The 19,003-nt window shown below is 33.8% G+C and overlaps 1 protein-coding gene across 1 annotated transcript; it reads left to right on the top strand.

The window, feature by feature from the left end:
* LOC107619327 (mitochondrial import receptor subunit TOM5 homolog) lies at window positions 3,199–4,871 on the top strand. Its single transcript, XM_016321585.2, has 2 exons — window positions 3,199–3,399; window positions 4,564–4,871. Exons 1-2 carry the CDS (start codon window positions 3,313–3,315, stop codon window positions 4,639–4,641), a joined length of 165 nt encoding a protein of 54 aa, XP_016177071.1. The 5' UTR covers window positions 3,199–3,312; the 3' UTR covers window positions 4,642–4,871.

Here is a 19,003-nt window from a genome sequence, read left to right as displayed (position 1 = left end):
AGGCAGACTCCTATTTCTTTTCCACTTGTTTAGGCAGAATTTGAGGTTTACAACTTGAATTGTTGCAATCATTTAATGGATTAGTGGGTTGATCTGCCCATGCAGGAGTGTTTTGACAAAATCATGTATTCCTTTTTTTTCTCCATAACGATGCACTTTGCCTTATGCTATTTTTCTAAGCCATATTGAGCATGAGTGTTCCACCTATTACAGTTATTTAGCATATGGATATTTGTGTGGAATTTTCTTAATTAAATTGGGAACCTGTTCATGAACACAACATTTTCACCTCTGGTGATTGCAAGAGAACTTTCCCAGGTTATATTTTTCTGCTTTCTGTTGAATTAGTAGTACTATAATGGGTTGTATAACACCCTAGATTTTGCGAGTTAGCAAACATTGGAGACAAAATCTTCTGCAGATGATAAAGAATTTAATTTAATGTTCCAAACGAACTTCTCTTGGCGAAAAATGAGAATGTATGGTAAATAGAGATGGTTTATTTAAGTAATAGAACGTTAAAGGAGGTTTGGATGTTCCAATAGTAAGTTTTTAAGAAACTCGTTCTTGTTTTTATCAGAACAAAGAAATTAGGAAAAAGGACAAATACGTCTTCTGACTTTTTAGACTTTTGGCAAATAAGTTCTTCACAAATTTTAATTACAAATATATTTCTAACGTTTGCAAACAGTGGACAAATGTGTCTCTCCCTCCATTTGCCTCTCCTAAAGCAAATGGTGAAATGGTGATAGTTGAGTTGGTGTCTACGTGTCCATCATAGAGCTATGTGTTTGTTACGGTGCTAAAGTCTAATCTTTTGTCCATCATAGAGCTATGTGTTTGTTACGGTGCTAAAGTCTAATCTTTTCATAAAAGTTAGAAGGGTTCTCAAAACGATGCTAGTTAGAAGACATATACAATTATGTCTTTGGGTTCTCAAAACGATGCTGTTTTGAGAGCTACCTTAAATTTCAAATTTTAGTCAAATCTGGATGTTGTTTTGAGAGCTACCTTAAATTTCAAATTCTAGTCAAATCTAGATCTTGCATGACCCGAAAATGGAGATTCCGTCACCGTTAGAGACTCCCTTCCACCCCATGTGGGTCGAAGAGGCTCCTATGTTGATGTTGCTAGAGGGCTTGCAACAGTGGACGTGAATGTTGTGGATGATCATATTTGAGATGTATTGGAGCGTGATGTAACCATGACCGGTGATGTGGACATTGATACTACGGTCGTCTACCGTCTTGTAGCTGTTGAAAGCTTGTTGAACTTCAGAAAACGGTTTTTCCTCAAAGATATTCCATGTTCTAAGGGTGAATGCGCCTATTGCTTCGCGGCGATACGTACTCGACCCGCTTCTACGTAGGGGTGGCAATATGTACTCTACTTTCGAGTACCCAATCCGATCCCACCCGATCGGGTAGGGTTGTCAACCCAATCTGCAGCGGGTAGGATTGGGTGCGGGTCGGGCAGGGTGCGGGTTGAGTTTCAACCCTACCCGACCAACCCGCACTTTATATATGTTCATGTTATATACTTATATAAAAATATGTTTTAAGTGAATGTTGAATCAAAGACCTCTCACTAAATGCAAAAGATCCTTAACCATTAAAAGAAAATCATTAATTGATAATTTAATATTTTTTTTACATAAAAATCAGTTTTATTTTCAATTATCATCAAGTTATATAATAATGTTGTATATTTTTTGTAACCTGCGGATAAAGTTAGGGTTGGGATATTTTCAACCCGCGAGTAGGATAGGGTTGAGTTTATATAAAAATCTCAACCCGCGGGTAGGGTTAAGGTTAGATCCAAACCCTACCCTACCCTATCCATTGCCACCCCTACTCCTACCCACTTCGGGGGGCACCATAGGCGATTTACTCATGGAGAGGGAGTGAAAGCCTTGATTTCAACCCCCCCTATTTCATTAGTAAATCTAGCCGTCTTTCTGCCCATTGTGTTGCACCTGAAGCCGATGCCACAATCGACGAGCTTCTGCCAGTTTGTTGACTAGTTTGGGTCGCATCGCCAACAGTTGTTGACGGAATATCTGGTGAGACAAACGAAAGATTGATCTTTTGAGAAAAGTTCCTCTCTTGAAAGTGAAGCATTGATTTTCTTGCAAAATGCAAGGATTTAATTCTATGCAACAGATGTAAAAAAGTTGAATCTTTTAATGTTTAGATTACGAAAAAACAGCTAAAAATTAAGTTTTTATAAATGGGGTTTTAGTTAAGCATAACAATGGCATTGTTGTTTATGTGTTGAGGTTGAATTGAAAAGGGGCTTATCTTTAAATTTGATGAACGACACTGCGATGAAATCTGATTAGAATTCGAAGATTTAAGGCAGTTCTCAAAACGATGGGGTTTTAGTTAAGCATAACAATGGCATTGTTGTTTATGTGTTGAGGTTGAATTGAAAAGGGGCTTATCTTTAAATTTGATGAACGACAATGCGATGAAGTCTGATTAGAATTCGAAGATTTAAGGCAGTTCTCAAAACGACGCTGTTTTGGGAGCACAAAGACCTAGTTGCCCTTTAACTTTTCAGGGGAGATTGCACTTCAGTGCCGTAACAAACACATAGCTCTGTTATGAACATATGGGTGCCGACTCAGCCATTTTCATTTGCTTTAGGAGAGACAAATAGACAGAAGGACATATGTGTCTGTCGTTTACAAACGTCAGAAATGTATTTATAATTAAAATTTGTAAAAGATTTATTTGTCAAAATTTTAAAAGGTCAAAAAATTATTTGTCTTTTTTTCAAAAATATTATTTTGAATAAAACAGAAAAAAAAATTCAATTATGCTTGTTAATATTTAATCAAGAAAATCTACAAAACCTAATACCCACAATAAGATCTAAATAATTTTGGATAGGAGTTTGATCAGAATTCAGAAATAAATAACTGGATAAGGCTTTGAATTTTGTGTTTCATAAATAATTTTGTTGACAACGTAATATTTTTATGGATGATTTTATGAATTTAGTTAAACTAATTATTATTTTGGGAAAATTATGAAATTTGTTTTCAATAATAAGAAAAAAATTTAAAACATTTTTATCTTGGATTAGCAAAATCCTAATTTTATTACTCACCACAAAATTTTCAATAATAATAAATTAATAATAATAATAATAAAAGAGGTGTGGGTCGGTACATGTGCGTCACGTGCCAGTCAACAACAAAAGAAAAGAAAAGGCATAGATGGCATTTTGCGGTCAAAACCCAGAACCCTAACCCTAATACCGATCAAATCATCTGCCACTCTCTCTTTCCCCTGTTCCATTTCTTCAATGGCGGACTCTGTGATTTCGGTTCAATACCTCAAAGATTTCGTCTGTTCTCAAATCAACGACGATGAAAAGTGGGCTTTCAATAAGGTTATCATCTAATTCCATTCTACATCACTCGATTTGATTCATTATGCTCCGTTTTTCGATTGAAACAGTGAATCGTTTTTCAAAATGTTTGCATATTTTTTGGGTAGCTATGAGAACCATATGGTCCTTTTTTAATTATACCTAACCTAGTGTAATTTTCCCCATTGAAACTGCGTGTAGAAAAGAGCTGAAAATTTGTTGCTTGTGATCTAAACCAATCGATGGCTCATGCTGTGTTTCATTATGAATCGGTGTTTTTTCTGCCTGGTTTATTAAGTGCTTCTGTTATATAGTTTCAGCTCTTGATCAAAACTTGAAGATCACTTTCTTGCCGTTTTTCTTTGAATCTTATATTATAATCTTTTGAATTTGTTAATGTTTCTTTCTTTGTCTTGTTCTGATGCCTAATTTCTTTGTTACTTTGATGTTTTAAGAACATTTGATTAGCCATGGCATTGCCATTAGTTTCATATTGAAAATTGGGTTTCCATGGTGTAAAAGGTTATTGGTTGTGGTATTCTTTAGTTTTGCTGTGAAGCTTTTATAATTGACATAACTATTAGTTAATATTTGTTATTTGTCCAAGTTGCAGCATAGCTAAAAGAAGAAATATAATTATCAGGTAGTAGTAACTAGTAACTTTTGGTGAATAGAGAATTTGCACTTGTTAAGTTAGTGCTTTGTCACATGTATCCTGTGTTCTTTATTTTAGAGGTACAAAAATGAACTTAATTTCGTTTGCGAGTACAAAATTTAGCTTAAAATTGTAGACAGTCTCACGAACTTTCATTTCTGTCTCCTTTTCCAAACATATTTATGTCCTAATATCTTTGTTGAATGGTGGAAACTCAGGTGCAGTCGACTTCACGTGAAGTTGATATGTGAGAGCTGTTAGATGATTTGACTGATTTGACTAAATTTTCATCTAACGACTCTCAGATATCAACTTCACGTGAAGTCGACTTCACCTTGAGTTTTCACCTTGTTGAATCTATCAGAAGACAAGATCCAAAAGTGATGAGGCATGACTTAGATATTTAAATTTTATGGGGAATATTCAATGGTTCTTTAGACTTTACAGACATTGTCCTCCTAATTCATGTTGGTATCTTAATTTTCAACTTAGTTTTGAACGACAGCTGATTTTTTTTGTTCCCTGTGCAGAAACTGCTGCGTGCTATGGGATTGTTTGCAGGATCAATAGTACTTATGAGAAATTATGGTGACCTTATGGCAATATAAGAAAGAAAATGAGTTCTCTGTAATAAGTTGCTACTATCTCTGGTCTCTGCTTAAACATTGAAAAGAGTAGTATTATTATCATTACGTAAGTTATCTCGCTGTAGTTTGAGAATGAGTATAATTAGTTTCAGGCATTTCATTAGTGATTTGATACTAATGTAAATGTACTTGCTCCTTTTTTCTTGTGCTCAAATATTTTGGATATGAAAGAACTATTTCTTGGATTCTAAGATTTTGATGAAAATTAAATTTGGATTAGATTGGATTCGATTAATTAACTTTTTTCATGAATCTAATACTTTGGTTTGTTTTGAGCCATATTAACGGGGAAATGAAAATGTTACTCCCAAATTGATAATGTCACTTTTTTTTAATTTTTTTTTCCTTCCAAAAATATCCAATCCCCTTATGGATATGACAAAAATATCAAAAAATATTAATATGACAAATAAGGATTAAAGATAATTTTACAAGATAAAAAAATATAACTGATAAGATATTATATTGATCTTCAATATTTGGGTTAAATTCTGTTTTAGTTTTTAATATTTTAATCATTTTATTTTAGTCTCAAAAAATTAAAAATGACATTAATGTAACATTGTTATTAACCCTTGTTTCAATAGGTAATGTACATGCCAAGCCAAAGGCTTTCTCACTCATTGCTAGAGTGGAATCCATCTACAAACGAGCAGCAAGGGTTAATAGTAGGACTACATTGATGTAATTTTAATTTTTTTGAGATTAAAATAGGATGATTAAAGATGTGTTTTTTTAGATTAAAATAGAACTATTAAGGGTGCATTTGAATTTCAGTTTGTAAATGGGAGTTCTCTAAATTTTGTAAACTTGAGTTTTGTTAAAATTGAGTTAATATTAACGTAATTTATGTTGACAATTTGATATCAAAATTAATTATGACAAAATAAATATGTTTAAACCTAGACTATATTTTTAATCATTACTCTTCAGTTGTAAAACGGATAATATTGGTAAAAAAAAATTAACTACAATCATAATTTTTTAATAGGTTATTTTAACAATTGGACTACACATCCAAGCATTTTTATATCCAAGTCCAACCAAACAGGTTTAATATAAAAAAATCCATTCTCATTAATGAGACGCGTGTTACACGCGCCGAAAACCCCTAAACGTTACCAATTCAATTTGCGTTAGAATATGAAAAAACGTTCATTCTTCCAACTCGAAACTACAACAAAGGAACTTCAAATCTCTTTCAAAATTGTTTAAATTCTCTATGGAAACTACTTCAGAATTGGGTGGAGCATTTGAATTCATCAACAAAAAACACACAAAAACAAGAACAATGATTTCCCAAGGTACTAAGAAAACTATTGTTATTATGTTCAATTAATTTCTCGCAAATCTCACGTTTTTTCTAGTTTGATTTAAGGTTTAGTGGATTGAGTTTGTTCATTTAGTAGATCAAGTTTCTCCGATTCCATTTTTTCTTGTTTTTTTTTTTCCGTAACTACTAACTAGGGAATCGAATGAAACTAGTTTTTAGTTTATTGGTCCTGATAAATAATTCGATTCATTTTTTAGTTTAATTGAGTTCATTTGCATCCAGAAATGAATTGGAATGTGTTTTTCTTGCTGATTGAATGTTTATGACTTTTTGTTCAAATCTGAACCAAATTCGGTTTATTTGTGAATTGAGTTAGGTTCACTTGATGCTACTGTCAAGTATTTACCAAGTCTGTTATTCCTTAAGAAATTCGGTTCATCTCTTAGTTTAATTGAGTTCATTTGCATACAGAAATGAATTAAAATGTGTTTTTCTTACTGATTGAATGTTTATGACAATTTTGTTTAAATCTGAACCAAATTCGGTTCATTTGTGAATTGAGTTAGGTTCACTTGATATTACTATTAAGTATTCACCAAATCTGAACCAAATTCGGTTTATTTGTGAATTGAGTGAGGTTCACCTGTTAAGTATTGACCAAATTTTTTCTTCCTTACAGCAAAAATGAAAAAGATGACCATCTCAAAAAAGGAGAAGTCACATTATAGTAAGCATATACACATTAAATCAACTCTATTTTGGTATTATAAATATATCATAACATAATGTTTCAAATCCTTGCAGAAAACTCATGATCTGAGATGTTCAAAAAAATCAATAGCTAGGGTGTTCAAAGAATTGAGTGTAGAAAAGAAAACTATTATTGAAAAAATGGAATTCGGTGCACTGGGACATATCCCATAATTAAATATCTCTCACAAGCTCTTAAGGGAATTGATTCGTTGCTTTGATCTCTATATAACCCTTCCCAAGATAAAAGATGTACTGGGCATAAATTTTGGCAGTATTATACTTTTCATCTTTTACATTTGTATTTTTTTTTTTGATCTTTTTTGTTATTTCTTAAGTAATTTCGGTTCATTCTTTGGTTTATTTGAGGTTCATTTGAATACATAAAATAAACTGACCATTTTTACTAATTTGTTTATATTAAAATATTATAGGGGATCATTTTCCTAAAAAAGTTGCATACAACAAACTAAATGAGCAACAGAAGGAGATTGTTGATAACTTCAAAGGTGCTACTTTGGCATCTTTGACAAAATCTACGATTGATATGAGTGTTGAAAGAGAGAAAAACTTGCTAAAATTCAAGAGGACTTTCGTCGTCTTCGTCCAAAAATGCTTCTTGTTGCCAACAACAGTAAGCACAATCTCCTTGGTCCATAAGCTGCCTGCCCTTCATGTGGAAACAATCCGACAATAGAATTGGGAGTCTCATGTATTGAGCTTCCTGATTAAGGGGATCAAAGCCGAAAATGTAGGAAAGAAACTTTCGGTTGATGGCTGCGTCTTCGAGTTAATGTTAATATAATTCCATGAAACGAAGTTCCCTTATCCAGAAGCAGATGACGCTCCCGAGCCACCATGGTTGGCGTACTGGACACAGAGGAGGCTGTTTGGCCGGATTACTTTGGAAACAAGTAATGAAACGGTAAATAAAAAAATAATTTCCTTTGCTCCTCCTTAGAGTCAGATGTGAAGAAAGAAGAAGAAAGAAAAAAGAAAATTGTCATCTTGCATTCATCTTCGGAAGATGAAAGTTTTTCTGAATTTGAGTATACTTCTCACCATCGTTTATAAAAAACTATCTATTTATTTAAAGTTTTATATTATTATTTTAATAAAACTTTTTGTATGTGTTGTAGAGATGAAGAAGAAATGGAGAAAACACCGCCAAAGAAAAGAAAACAACCACAAAGAGTGGCGAAAAACAAACCACAAAAAAGGAAAATTATTCTGACGGATTCGAAAAGCAAAATTGAATCTGAAGACGCATAAGATTCAAAAATGATTATTTTGTTGTTATAAATATATATTCTATTTTTCTTAATTGAGTCTTTTTGACTGCTTGTTCAATATGAAATAATTTCAGTTTACTTGTGAATTAATTGAGGTTTACCTAATGATGTGACAAGTATTGATAATTTCGGTTCATTTCTACGTTTATTTCAGGTTCATTTGATTTAGTTTCACTTGGATTTGCTGAAAAGTGTTCATGTGTGCTTGTTAAGTTAGTTACAGTTCTGATATTTGTCACCAGTATACATTTGATGTGTTTTTGTTGATGATTGACTCTATTTGACTACTTGTTCAAATCTAAAATAATTTTGGTTTATTTATTTTTTAATTATGGTTCATCCTAATTTTAAATTTAAACTTATTGTATGAATTTTCAGAAGTGAACAAGTAGAAGGGATGAGTGCTGAGAAAAGAAAACAAAAAGAAAAAAGAATGAAGAGAAAAAATTACGGCGTTGAAAAAATAAATGTTGCTTCGGATGACTGTGACTCGATAGACGCGTGATATGATTTATCGCAGGAGTAAGGTTGAGTTTCTTAAGTTCTTTTTCTTTCTCTGTTCACTTTTCTTAAAACCTCATGTAATTTGTTTGGATTTATTGAATAATATTTATTTTTTTGGTTAGACTGCCGACTATAAATTTGGGCAGCGAAACCGAACATGTGTTACAAACACAGACGAGCTTGGCACGGTCTATAAATGCACCGAGTAATACCAAGTAATTTCTCTTAAATTTTATTTAATTTTTCTACTTTTAATTAAAATATCTTGGTTGATGATTTTAGTTTCGTATCTTTTTTATTAGAAAAAATATCCCTAAATCCTCGGTTACAAATTTTAGAAAAAAAGTTGCATGAAAAACAGAATTTACTTGAGGTTCAAATCTGAAGTAATTTCGATTCATTTCTAGGTTTAATTGAGGTTCCTTTGAATAGAGAAATGAATTTGATGTGTTTGTAATCCTTTGCTTTTAATTGAGGTTTATTTCTTAGTTTAATTAGAAAATCTTGGTGGATGATTTTAATTTCATATATTTTTTATTAGAAAAAATACCCCTTAAACCCCGGTAACAATTTTTAGAAGAAAAAAATGGCATGAAAAAAATTGAGTTTACAACCTCCAACTATGTAAGTTCAAATACTTACGTTGGTCTTTTAAATTTATATAATAATTTTTGTTTAATTAATCACACGAAATTTTTGTTTAATTATCAATAGCACAACACCTGATCCTCAATAACAAATCTTTGTAGTTCGAGAAAAAATTCAGTCTCAACCTTTGGATATGTGAGTTTTTCAACTTACTTTCCTATTCTAATCAATGTGCAGCTTTCAGTTTTAGAGTTCCTATTAATCATTCAACATTAATTTCTTTCTTGTTTACCTTCATTAGATTTTCTATTGCAATGGCTCTTCCAATTTCTCTTGTGGAAGAGATAAAACAACAAAAGACCTTTACCTCTATGCCTTTGGAAATTCAAACAGAAGAAGCTTCTCTCAATGAGTAAGTTGTACTTAAAATTTCTTTTATTAGTTTTGATGGTATATAATAATAATTTCGGTTCATTATTGAACGCTTTTCTGTTTAATACAGTTGCTTTCCAAAACCCCAATACCAAGCCTACGAAGAAACTTCTGCAAGGCAATCAGAGCAAGAAGCTCCCCCTGAATGTGTAAGTTTTACTTAAAATCCCTTTTATTAGTTTTGATGTTATATAATAATAATTTCGGTTCATTATTGAACACTTTTCTGTTTGATCTAACTGCCCTTCGAAACTCCAACAACAAGCCTGTGAAGAAACTCTGACAAGGCAATCGGAGCAAGAAGCTCCTCTTAATGTGTAAGTTTAACTTAAAATTATTTTTATTAGTTTTGATAGTATATAATAATAATTTTGGTTCATTATTGAATACTTTTCTGTTTAATCTAACTGCCCTTCGAAACCCGAACACCAGGCCTGCGAAAAAACTTCGACAAGGCAATCGGAGCAAGAAGCTCCTCTTAATATGTAAGTTTTACTTAAAATTATTTTTATTAGTTTTGATGTTATATCATAAGTTTTTTTTATTATTACTTAAAACTTTCTTCTGTCATCTTGCAGTTCTTCCTGTCCTCGGCATTGGGAAGATGATGCACCTTCCTTCAACCTTAGCATAAGTTTCCCGACCTCTCAATCAATAGTAACACAACTTGAATGTTGATAGAGGCGGTGATGGATGCCGGGATCACAGCAGCATTGCAATATGATGAGAAAACAAGTGCAAAGCCGAATTTGAGCACCCCTGAAGGGTACAAGATTTTGGTAAAAGAAAAAGAAATAATAGAGGAGATGAGGGAGAAATATTTTTAGTGGATGACACAAATAAAGGTTTACAAAGTTGATACAACCAATGAGTTTGAAACGATATTCATGTTGGACCACAAAGCACATTTAGAAGGGGATAGATTTCACTTCTTTTCTCTAAGATCCGGACAAGATGTAGAAAATACGGTAAACTCTTCGACTATTACATTAACATTAATAATTTTTCTAAAAAATTTTATTCCCATATATCTAATAAATTTTCGTCCTATAGATTGTCTCTGCAATGTGTATATTTCTCAATGATGAGTTTGGAAAACTCTAATTTAATTTGATGATGAACAAACATTATTAAAAACAATTAATTACAAAATTATTAATTTGATCTTAATTCATACTTGCTTAATTAATAATTTTGTTGTGCAGATTTTGTGTCGGGTCGAAAAAAAAATAGCAAGTCCAATGGAAAAATAAAATTCAGCCTTGTACAAAAATATATCTAAGAATATGTGGCTGAATTTTTTATTGTGATAGTTGGGTCAGATTTAATGGTGTAAGCCCAAATCAATTGTTGGTGCAAGACCAAATAGGTTGGTCCAAAATTAAAAAGGAAATGGGGCCAACGGTTAAGTTATTCTTTTATCATCATGGTGAAATCCAAATTTTGTTGTATAGCTGCATGTTTCCACGGACACCAATCTCCCACTAAGGAATGGATTTCAAATTTATTCAATTGTGTTTAATGTCTTGGAAACATGAAAGAGAAAAAACAAAGTGATTTGATGGCATTGATGAAAGTCTACACGTTGCCACACAAAGCATGAAAAGTTGCACCTAATTTAATTTATCTTGATATAACTCATAGCTTTGCTTTGCTTTTCTCTTTCTCTACTCTTTCTTCTTTCTCTCTCTCGGTCATTTCCATCAGGAAACATGGAAGCATTAGCAAGCTACCAACAAGAAGAAGAAAGAGCTAGTATCAAGACCATCATGATGATGGCAAGAAAAAGAAGAAAAGTATGCTGTGGCTGAGATTTTCACCAAAAATGGTAAGATTTGGTGAGGTAATCTCGAGCTCTTCATACCCAAAAAGAAAAAAGAAGATCTCGGCCAGCAAGGAAGAGATTCTTGGAGGCATGGCTTGTCTTTGATTCTGCTCAACCACTACAGGAAGTAGCTAGAGTGGCGAAGTGATGGTAGAGGCAGAGATTGAAGCAGATGAAGTCATCATCATCATGAAGCATCAAGGGCCAAAAATCCATCTTGGAGAGCAAGCCAAGGATGGAGAGCTCGGATTGATGAAGAGTGGTGACCAAGGAAGGACTAGAGGTAATTGCATGTTGGGTTTTGCATGGTTATCTCTTCTCTCTCTATGTGGCCGAACCGGTTCTGTTTCTTGAAGAAGAAGAAGTTGGCTTGGGTTTTGGCTTCAAAAGTGGAGGCTTCCCTCTTCTATAAAAAGAGAGAACAGCCACTGTTTGGAGCAAGGAGTTAGAAGTAAGCAGTGAGAGTGCAAGGCACAGGATTCTCAGAGCTACCTAAGCTTACAGATTTTCTTCTCCTTAAATGTATTATGTTTAGTATTTTTCTGTTTAATTTTGTCATGTCTTGAGTCTCATGGAAAAAGACAAACAGTGAGGTTTGTATGAAAAAACCATAGAGCGGAAAAAGGCAGAGAGTGCAAAATTAAAAGAAAAAGCCATAGATGTCCTTAGAGTTCCTTTGTACGTCTATGTTGTGTTTCATGATTCTGTGGGAATCTCCTTGTAAGTTGGGTTAGCACTTTACAGATTGTAATCAGGAAGATTATAGTGAAATTCCATCATGTTTGTGATGGAGACTGGATGTAGGCTGCACTGCACTTAGCAGCTGAACCAGGATATATCTGGGTGTAATTTTCTCTCTTCTCTACTCCATTTCTGTTTCTACTGCACATGAGCAAAAACCAAAAATATCTCGTGTCAAGTGACGAGACAAAAAGAAAAGTCTCGTTGCTAGGGACGAGACAAAAGAAAAAGTCTCGTGGCTAGTGATGAGATAAAAAGACAAAAAGTTTCCAAAGTTGGTTTCAAAGATCAGCACGTAATATCAAGCGAAAAGGGGGCTAAGATTCAACCCCCTTCTCTTATCCACTGATAACCATCAATTGGTATCAGATCTTGGTCTCAAAGAGATTAAGCTTTGTAGCTTGGAATAAAGATCCTCATGGCAGAAAACAATGGCTCAAATGTGGTGTCCTACAATCTGACCGAAGGACAATCAAGCAACAGACCTCCTCTTTTCAATGGGAAAAATTATACCTATTGGAAGGAGAGGATGAAGATATTTGTACAAGCAGTGGATTACAGACTTTGGAAGATCATCCTGGAAGGGCCTCAATATCCAACTGTTACAAGTGCCGAAGGAGTTGTTTCTCTCAAACCAGAAGCAAGTTGGACGGATGAAGATAGAAAAAAGGTGGAGCTCAATGCCAAGGCTATCAATCTACTGAACTGTGCTATCAGCTTTGAGGAGTACCGACGGGTATCACGTTGCACAACAGCAAAGGAAATCTGGGATAAACTCCTAGTTACTCATGAAGGAACAACCATTGTGAAAAAGACCAGGATTGATATGTTAAACAGAGAGTACGAAATGTTTGCAATGAAGGAAGGAGAATCCATTGATGAGATGTTTGAACGCTTCAACACCATTATTGTTGGCTTGGATGCTATGGGAATTAAGTATCCTGAATCTGTGCTAGTGAGAAGAGTGTTGAGATGTCTCACAAAAGAGTGGGAAACAAAAGCTTTAATTATCTCTGAGAGTAGTGGTCTTGACTCTATGACCTATGATGATTTGAGAGGAAATTTACTTGCTTTTGAAAATACCTACTTGAAAAAAGATTCAAAAAAGAAAGGAATAGCTTTTACTTCTGTCACTAACCCTCTGGATGATGAATCCAGTGATAACTCATCTGAAAATGAATTTGTGTTGTTTGCAAAAAAATTCAGGAAAATGATGAAGCTCAAAGGCAAAGACAGCAGCTCAAGGAAAATGAAGAAAGACCTTAGCAAAGTAACTTGTTACAACTGCAAGGAAATGGGGCATTTCAAATCTGATTGTCCCAAGTTAAAGAAGGAAGAGAAGCCAAAAAGAGGAAAGAAGAAGGGACTGATGGCTTCATGGGAAGATTTGGAAAATGACTCGGATGATGATGATGAGGAATCCGAGACCAAGTCACAACCTTGTCTCATGGCAGATCAAATAGATCAGGTAGTCTTTCATAACCCTAACACTAAAGATCTTCATTTTATGATAGACCACCTTTCTGAAAAAATAAGATGTTTTCTGCTGGAAAATCAAGAACTTGAACAAAAAGTCACCATTCTTAAAGCTGAAAACAGTTTTCTTAAAGAAAAAGTAAGGGAGGCCGAAACTGCTTGTGATCTTGTTGAAGAAAATAAGCAGTTAAAAGCCCAAATTAAGAGCTGTGAAAGTGATCATTCCGTTCTTGCATATGTAGACTGTTTTAAAAGAAATGAAGAGTTGCTTAAAGAGGTTAAAAGGCTTAAGGAAGACTTAGTCAAGTTCACCCAAAGTTCTGAAAATCTGAATCAAATCTTGACTAGTCAAAAACCTCTTTATGATAAGGCTGGGTTGGGGTTTTATAAATCTGCTGAAAAATCTCATTTTGAAAACTTTGCATCATCCTCTAATGATACAAGATTTCAAGACCCCACCTACTTTAACAAAACAGCAACTCCAAGATTTTGTAGACTATGTAATCGAAATGGACACGTTCCTATTCAATGTTTCTTTGGTGAAAGAATGATTGGTGATAAAGTTTGTAAAGTTGTTTTTGATTATAATGGCTTAGGACATAAGAGATGGTTTAACGTGAAAGGATCCAAGAAAATTTGGATACCTAAGGTCACTTAAGCTTGTTTTGTAGGTGTGCCTAGCATCCAAATGGAAAGAAAATATGTGGTACATGGATAGCGGATACTCTAGGCATATGACCGGAAGGACAACCTTCTTCATAAAGCTTGATGAATATGATGGAGGACTTGTCACTTTTGGTGATGATGCAAAAGGAAAAATAGTGGCTGTTGGGAAAGTTGGTAAAAATTTTTCATCTTGTATAAATGATGTTCTTCTTGTGAATGGTTTGAAACATAATCTACTTAGTGTTAGCCAATTGTGTGATTTAGGTTTTGAAGTTATTTTTAGGAAGTTTGTTTGTTTAGTTGTTTGTGAGAAAACTGGGGATATTTTATTTGAAGCGCATGCCTTCTCCACTCTTTGCAAGAAAATTCAAAATGAAAAGGATTTAAAAATTGCTCATTTAAGAAGTGATCACGGAAGAGAATTTGAAAACCAAGACTTTGAAAAATTCTGTGATGACTTAGGAATTTTTCATAACTTTTCATGCCCTAGAACCCCCCAACAAAATGGGGTGGTTGAAAGAAGGAATATGAGCCTTCAAGAGATGACTAGGGCTATGCTTTGTGAGAATGAGATTCCTAAATTTTTATGGGCTGAAGATGTGAATACAACTTGTTACATTTTGAATAGGACAATCATTAGAAAAGGGTTGAAGAAAACCCCTTATGAGCTATGGAAAGGAACCCCTCCAAATCTTAAGTACTTTCATGTTTTTGGATGCAAATACTTTGTACTTAATAATAGAGAAAACCTTGGAAAGTTTGATCCAAAATTTTATGAAGGAATGTTTGTTGGATATTCCACCACAAGCAAGGCCTATAGAGTTTATCTCAAGGAACATAGAACTATAGAGGAATCCATACATATTACTTTTTGTGATTCTAACTTAATTCTCAGTACTGTGATAGATAATGATTCAGATGGTGAAGAGGCTGGAACAAGTGAAGAAAATCCCAAATCTGCTCAAAACGAAGAATCTGCCAGTCCAGTTTTGTCTCGTCAGATTGGAGGAGATATTTCCGTTTTATCTCCTGAGCAGACACGAGAAACTGAAATAGTGAGACCACTAGAAACTCATCAAAGCTCAACACCACTTCGGAAGCCTAGAGAATGGAAGTCTATGAGGGGTTATCCTCATGACTTCATAATTGGTGATCCCTCTCAAGGAGTAACAACAAGATCCTCTACCAAAAGGCAATCCGAACCAAACAATTTTGCCCTCTTGTCTCAAATGGAGCCCAACAATGTCAAACAAGCTCTTGAAGATCCATCTTGGGTCAAAGCAATGCAAGAAGAGCTTGCTCAATTCGACAAGAATGAGGTTTGGACACTAGTACCTCATCCGGATGGTAAGAAAGTTACGGGTACTAAGTGGGTGTTTAAAAATAAACTTGGTGAGGATGGACAAGTTGTTCGTAACAAGGCTAGATTAGTGGCCCAAGGTTATGATCAAGAAGAGGGTATAGATTTTGATGAGTCTTTTGCTCCGGTAGCTAGAATGGAAGCAATTAGGTTGCTTCTTACCTATGCTGCCCATAAAGGTTTCAAAATATTTCAAATGGATGTTAAATGTGCTTTCCTTAATGGATTTATTGATAGAGAAGTGTATGTGGCTCAACCCCCCGGTTTTGAACATAAAGATTTCCCTAATAATGTTTTCAAACTATCTAAGGCTCTTTATGGTCTTAGACAAGCTCCAAGAGCTTGGTATGAAAGGCTTAGTGCCTTCTTGTTGGAAAATCAATTTCAAAGGGGTACCACCGACACTACTTTATTTATTAAAGCATCTAATGATGATATACTCCTTGTTCAAGTTTATGTTGATGACATTGTATTTGGATCGGCCAATGTATCCTTGTGTGAAGAGTTTGGAAAACTCATGACTAGTGAGTTTGAAATGAGTCTAATGGGAGAACTAACTTTCTTTCTTGGCCTCCAAATCAAACAAACTCCTAGTGGTACTTTTATTCACCAAGGAAAGTATGCAAAAGAACTTATTAAAAAGTTTGGCCTAGAAAATTCCAAACTAATGGGTACACCAATGCATCCTAACACAAAACTTGAAAAGGATGATGATGGCCAAGATGTGGATGAAACAAGGTATAGAGGAATGATAGATTCACTTATGTATCTTACCTCCTCTAGACCGGATATTGTCCAAAGTGTGGGTGTTTGCTCAAGGTTTCAATCTCACCTAAAAGAATCTCATCTTACGGCTGTTAAACGCATCATTAGATACATTAAGGGGACTTATAATTTTGGATTATGGTATCCTAAATCTGATGATTTTTGTGTAGTAGGATTTTGTGATGCAAATTATGCGGGAGATAGAGTGGATAGACGGAGCACATCCGGCATGTGTTGCTTCCTTAGAAGCTCACTCAATATGTGGTCAAGCAAGAAACAAGCCACAGTGGCTCTATCCACAACCGAAGCTGAATATATCTCTGCCTCTGCTTGTTGTTCACAATTAATATGGTTAAAAACACAATTAGAGGATTACAAATTAAAGATCAATAGTATACCCTTGTTCTGTGACAACATGAGTGCCATAAATATTTCAAAAAATCCTGTTTTGCACTCAAGAACAAAGTACATTGAGATAAAATATCATTTCATTAGAGAACATGTGCAAAAGGAAACTATTGATATTCAATTTGTAAAATCCGAAGATCAACTTGCGGATATTTTCACTAAGCCCTTTTGTGAAGACAGATTCTGCACCTTGAGAAATAGTTTAGGAATGATAGAATTAAGTTCTGTTGAGAATTTGTAAATTTTTTTTATTCTGTTTGTTTTCGTCTCGTAGGAAATCAGGAGACAAAATTGAGGACGTGATGAACTGGCATTGATACAGGGGGAGACAGATTCTGATATTAATAATCATGGGTCCAACCAATTTCTTTTACCCACTCCATGACTCTGGCCTGTTTGAGTTCTTCATCATATTTTTATTAAATAATAATAATAATAATAATAATTTTTGGAGATTATCACATCATATCTTAATAGGGGAGGATAGTAGAAAAAGAGAGTGACTGATCTAATGATACTCTGAATTTTCTGATGTTTATTGCCTGCCAATTTTTATTTGATCTGAAATATTAGCTGAACTTTATGTTGCTGGATATTTTTGCTTGATTGAATTGTTTGGCAGGAAATATTTTTGAACATGTTGAGTTTTGGTTACCTGTTGCTGCTGCTGAATGCTCTGTTATTTTACTCTATGTGTATTTGACTCAGGAGAACTATTTTCATGTGTCTTGGATGACTGTACCAAACTTAACTCGATGCTGTTTTGTTTTATGCTTGAATTATTATGGATTGCATTGCTTTGCAGGGTCCCTCCTTAATGACAAAAGGGGGAGAAGAGAAAAAGGGCTGAATTGAAACTGTTATGTTTCATTAACTTGTTTTGCTTTGTTTTATACTCTGATCTGGCTCTGTTTTGAACACTCTGTGTTAGTGGATTAATTTCGAATTAAGCTTTGATTGTCATTTGCTCAAATACATGTGTGCTGACCGGACCATTGTGTTTTGGTGAAAAACAAATATTTTGCCTTTTGTATGTTGTTCTCATTTATTTTGCAGTGCCCCTTGATGCCAAAAGGGGGAGAAAGTGCTGAAAATTGAAATTAACAAAACAGGGATGAAATTCTTGTTTGGATTCATGACCTCCCTCGTTTTAAGTTTCAATATTTTGTTATGTGTTTGATGTTAATAATGCATCTGATTGATGCTTGCTGTTTTGAGTTGATGCTTGAAGCTTTGAAGATTGTAATTTAATATTTATCTTGGTAAAATATTTATTGTGTGACATTTGACTTACCTTGATAAAATTATTGTTTTTTAGGTTGCTATTTTGAATTGTCTTTGGCAGTTCCTTTAAACTATGATATAAACATGAAGTTTGAAAATTGCTATGGTTTGAAAGGATCAAGCTTGATTAAAAATATTTTTCTTATCATAATTACTTTGCTCTTATTTGAATGGAAAATATTTTAAACAGCAATTTATTTTCAAAAGACTTTTTGGTTGACTATAGTTTGAGCAGAAAATCAATTTATTGATAACAAATGAGTTTTGATTATCATCCAATTCTGCTCATAAATCAAGCATTCAACATCTCAAAATAAATATGTTGAATAACATTGTTACTTGAAACTTGATTAAAATTGTTACAGGTTAGTGCTTCCCTTGGTAAAAATGGCATATATTAAGGGGGAGCTATGTGACAATTTGAAAGGGGGAAAAATTCAAAAATTCAAAGGGAGTATTCTTTACTCAAACTTTAAATTTCTTTCCATTTCAATTTTTAATAATGTTTGTCATCAAGGGGGAGATTGATGAGTTTGGAAAACTCTAATTTAATTTGATGATGAACAAACATTATTAAAAACAATTAATTACAAAATTAATAATTTGATCTTAATTCATACTTGCTTGATTAATAATTTTGTTGTGCAGATTTTGTGTCAGGCCGAAAAAAAAATAAATAGCAAGTCCAATGGAGAAATAAAATTCAGCCTTGTACAAAAATATATCTAAGAATATGTGGCTGAATTTTTTATTGTGATAGTTGGGTCAGATTTAATGGTGTAAGCCCAAATCAATTGTTGGTGCAAGACCAAATAGGTTGGTCCAAAATTAAAAAGGAAATGGGGCCCAACGGTTAAGCTATTCTTTTATCATCATGGTGAAATCCAATTTTTGTTGTATAGTTGCATGTTTCCACGGACACCAATCTCCCACTAAGGAATGGATTTCAAATTTATTCA

The sequence above is a fragment of the Arachis ipaensis genome, chromosome B01 (genome assembly GCF_000816755.2).
Source record: "Arachis ipaensis cultivar K30076 chromosome B01, Araip1.1, whole genome shotgun sequence".
Taxonomy (NCBI): Eukaryota; Viridiplantae; Streptophyta; class Magnoliopsida; order Fabales; family Fabaceae; genus Arachis; species Arachis ipaensis.
This window is presented reverse-complemented; position numbering and strand designations above follow the sequence as displayed.

What these genes read in the sequence shown, in the direction of transcription:
- LOC107619327 (XM_016321585.2), top strand. Translation starts at nt 3,313, where the DNA reads ATGGCGGACTCTGTGATTTCGGTTCAATACCTCAAAGATTTCGTCTGT. An exon ending in AAAAGTGGGCTTTCAATAAG is followed by an intron (nt 3,400 to 4,563) that starts GTTATCATCTAA and finishes TTCCCTGTGCAG; the next exon opens with AAACTGCTGCGTGCTATGGG.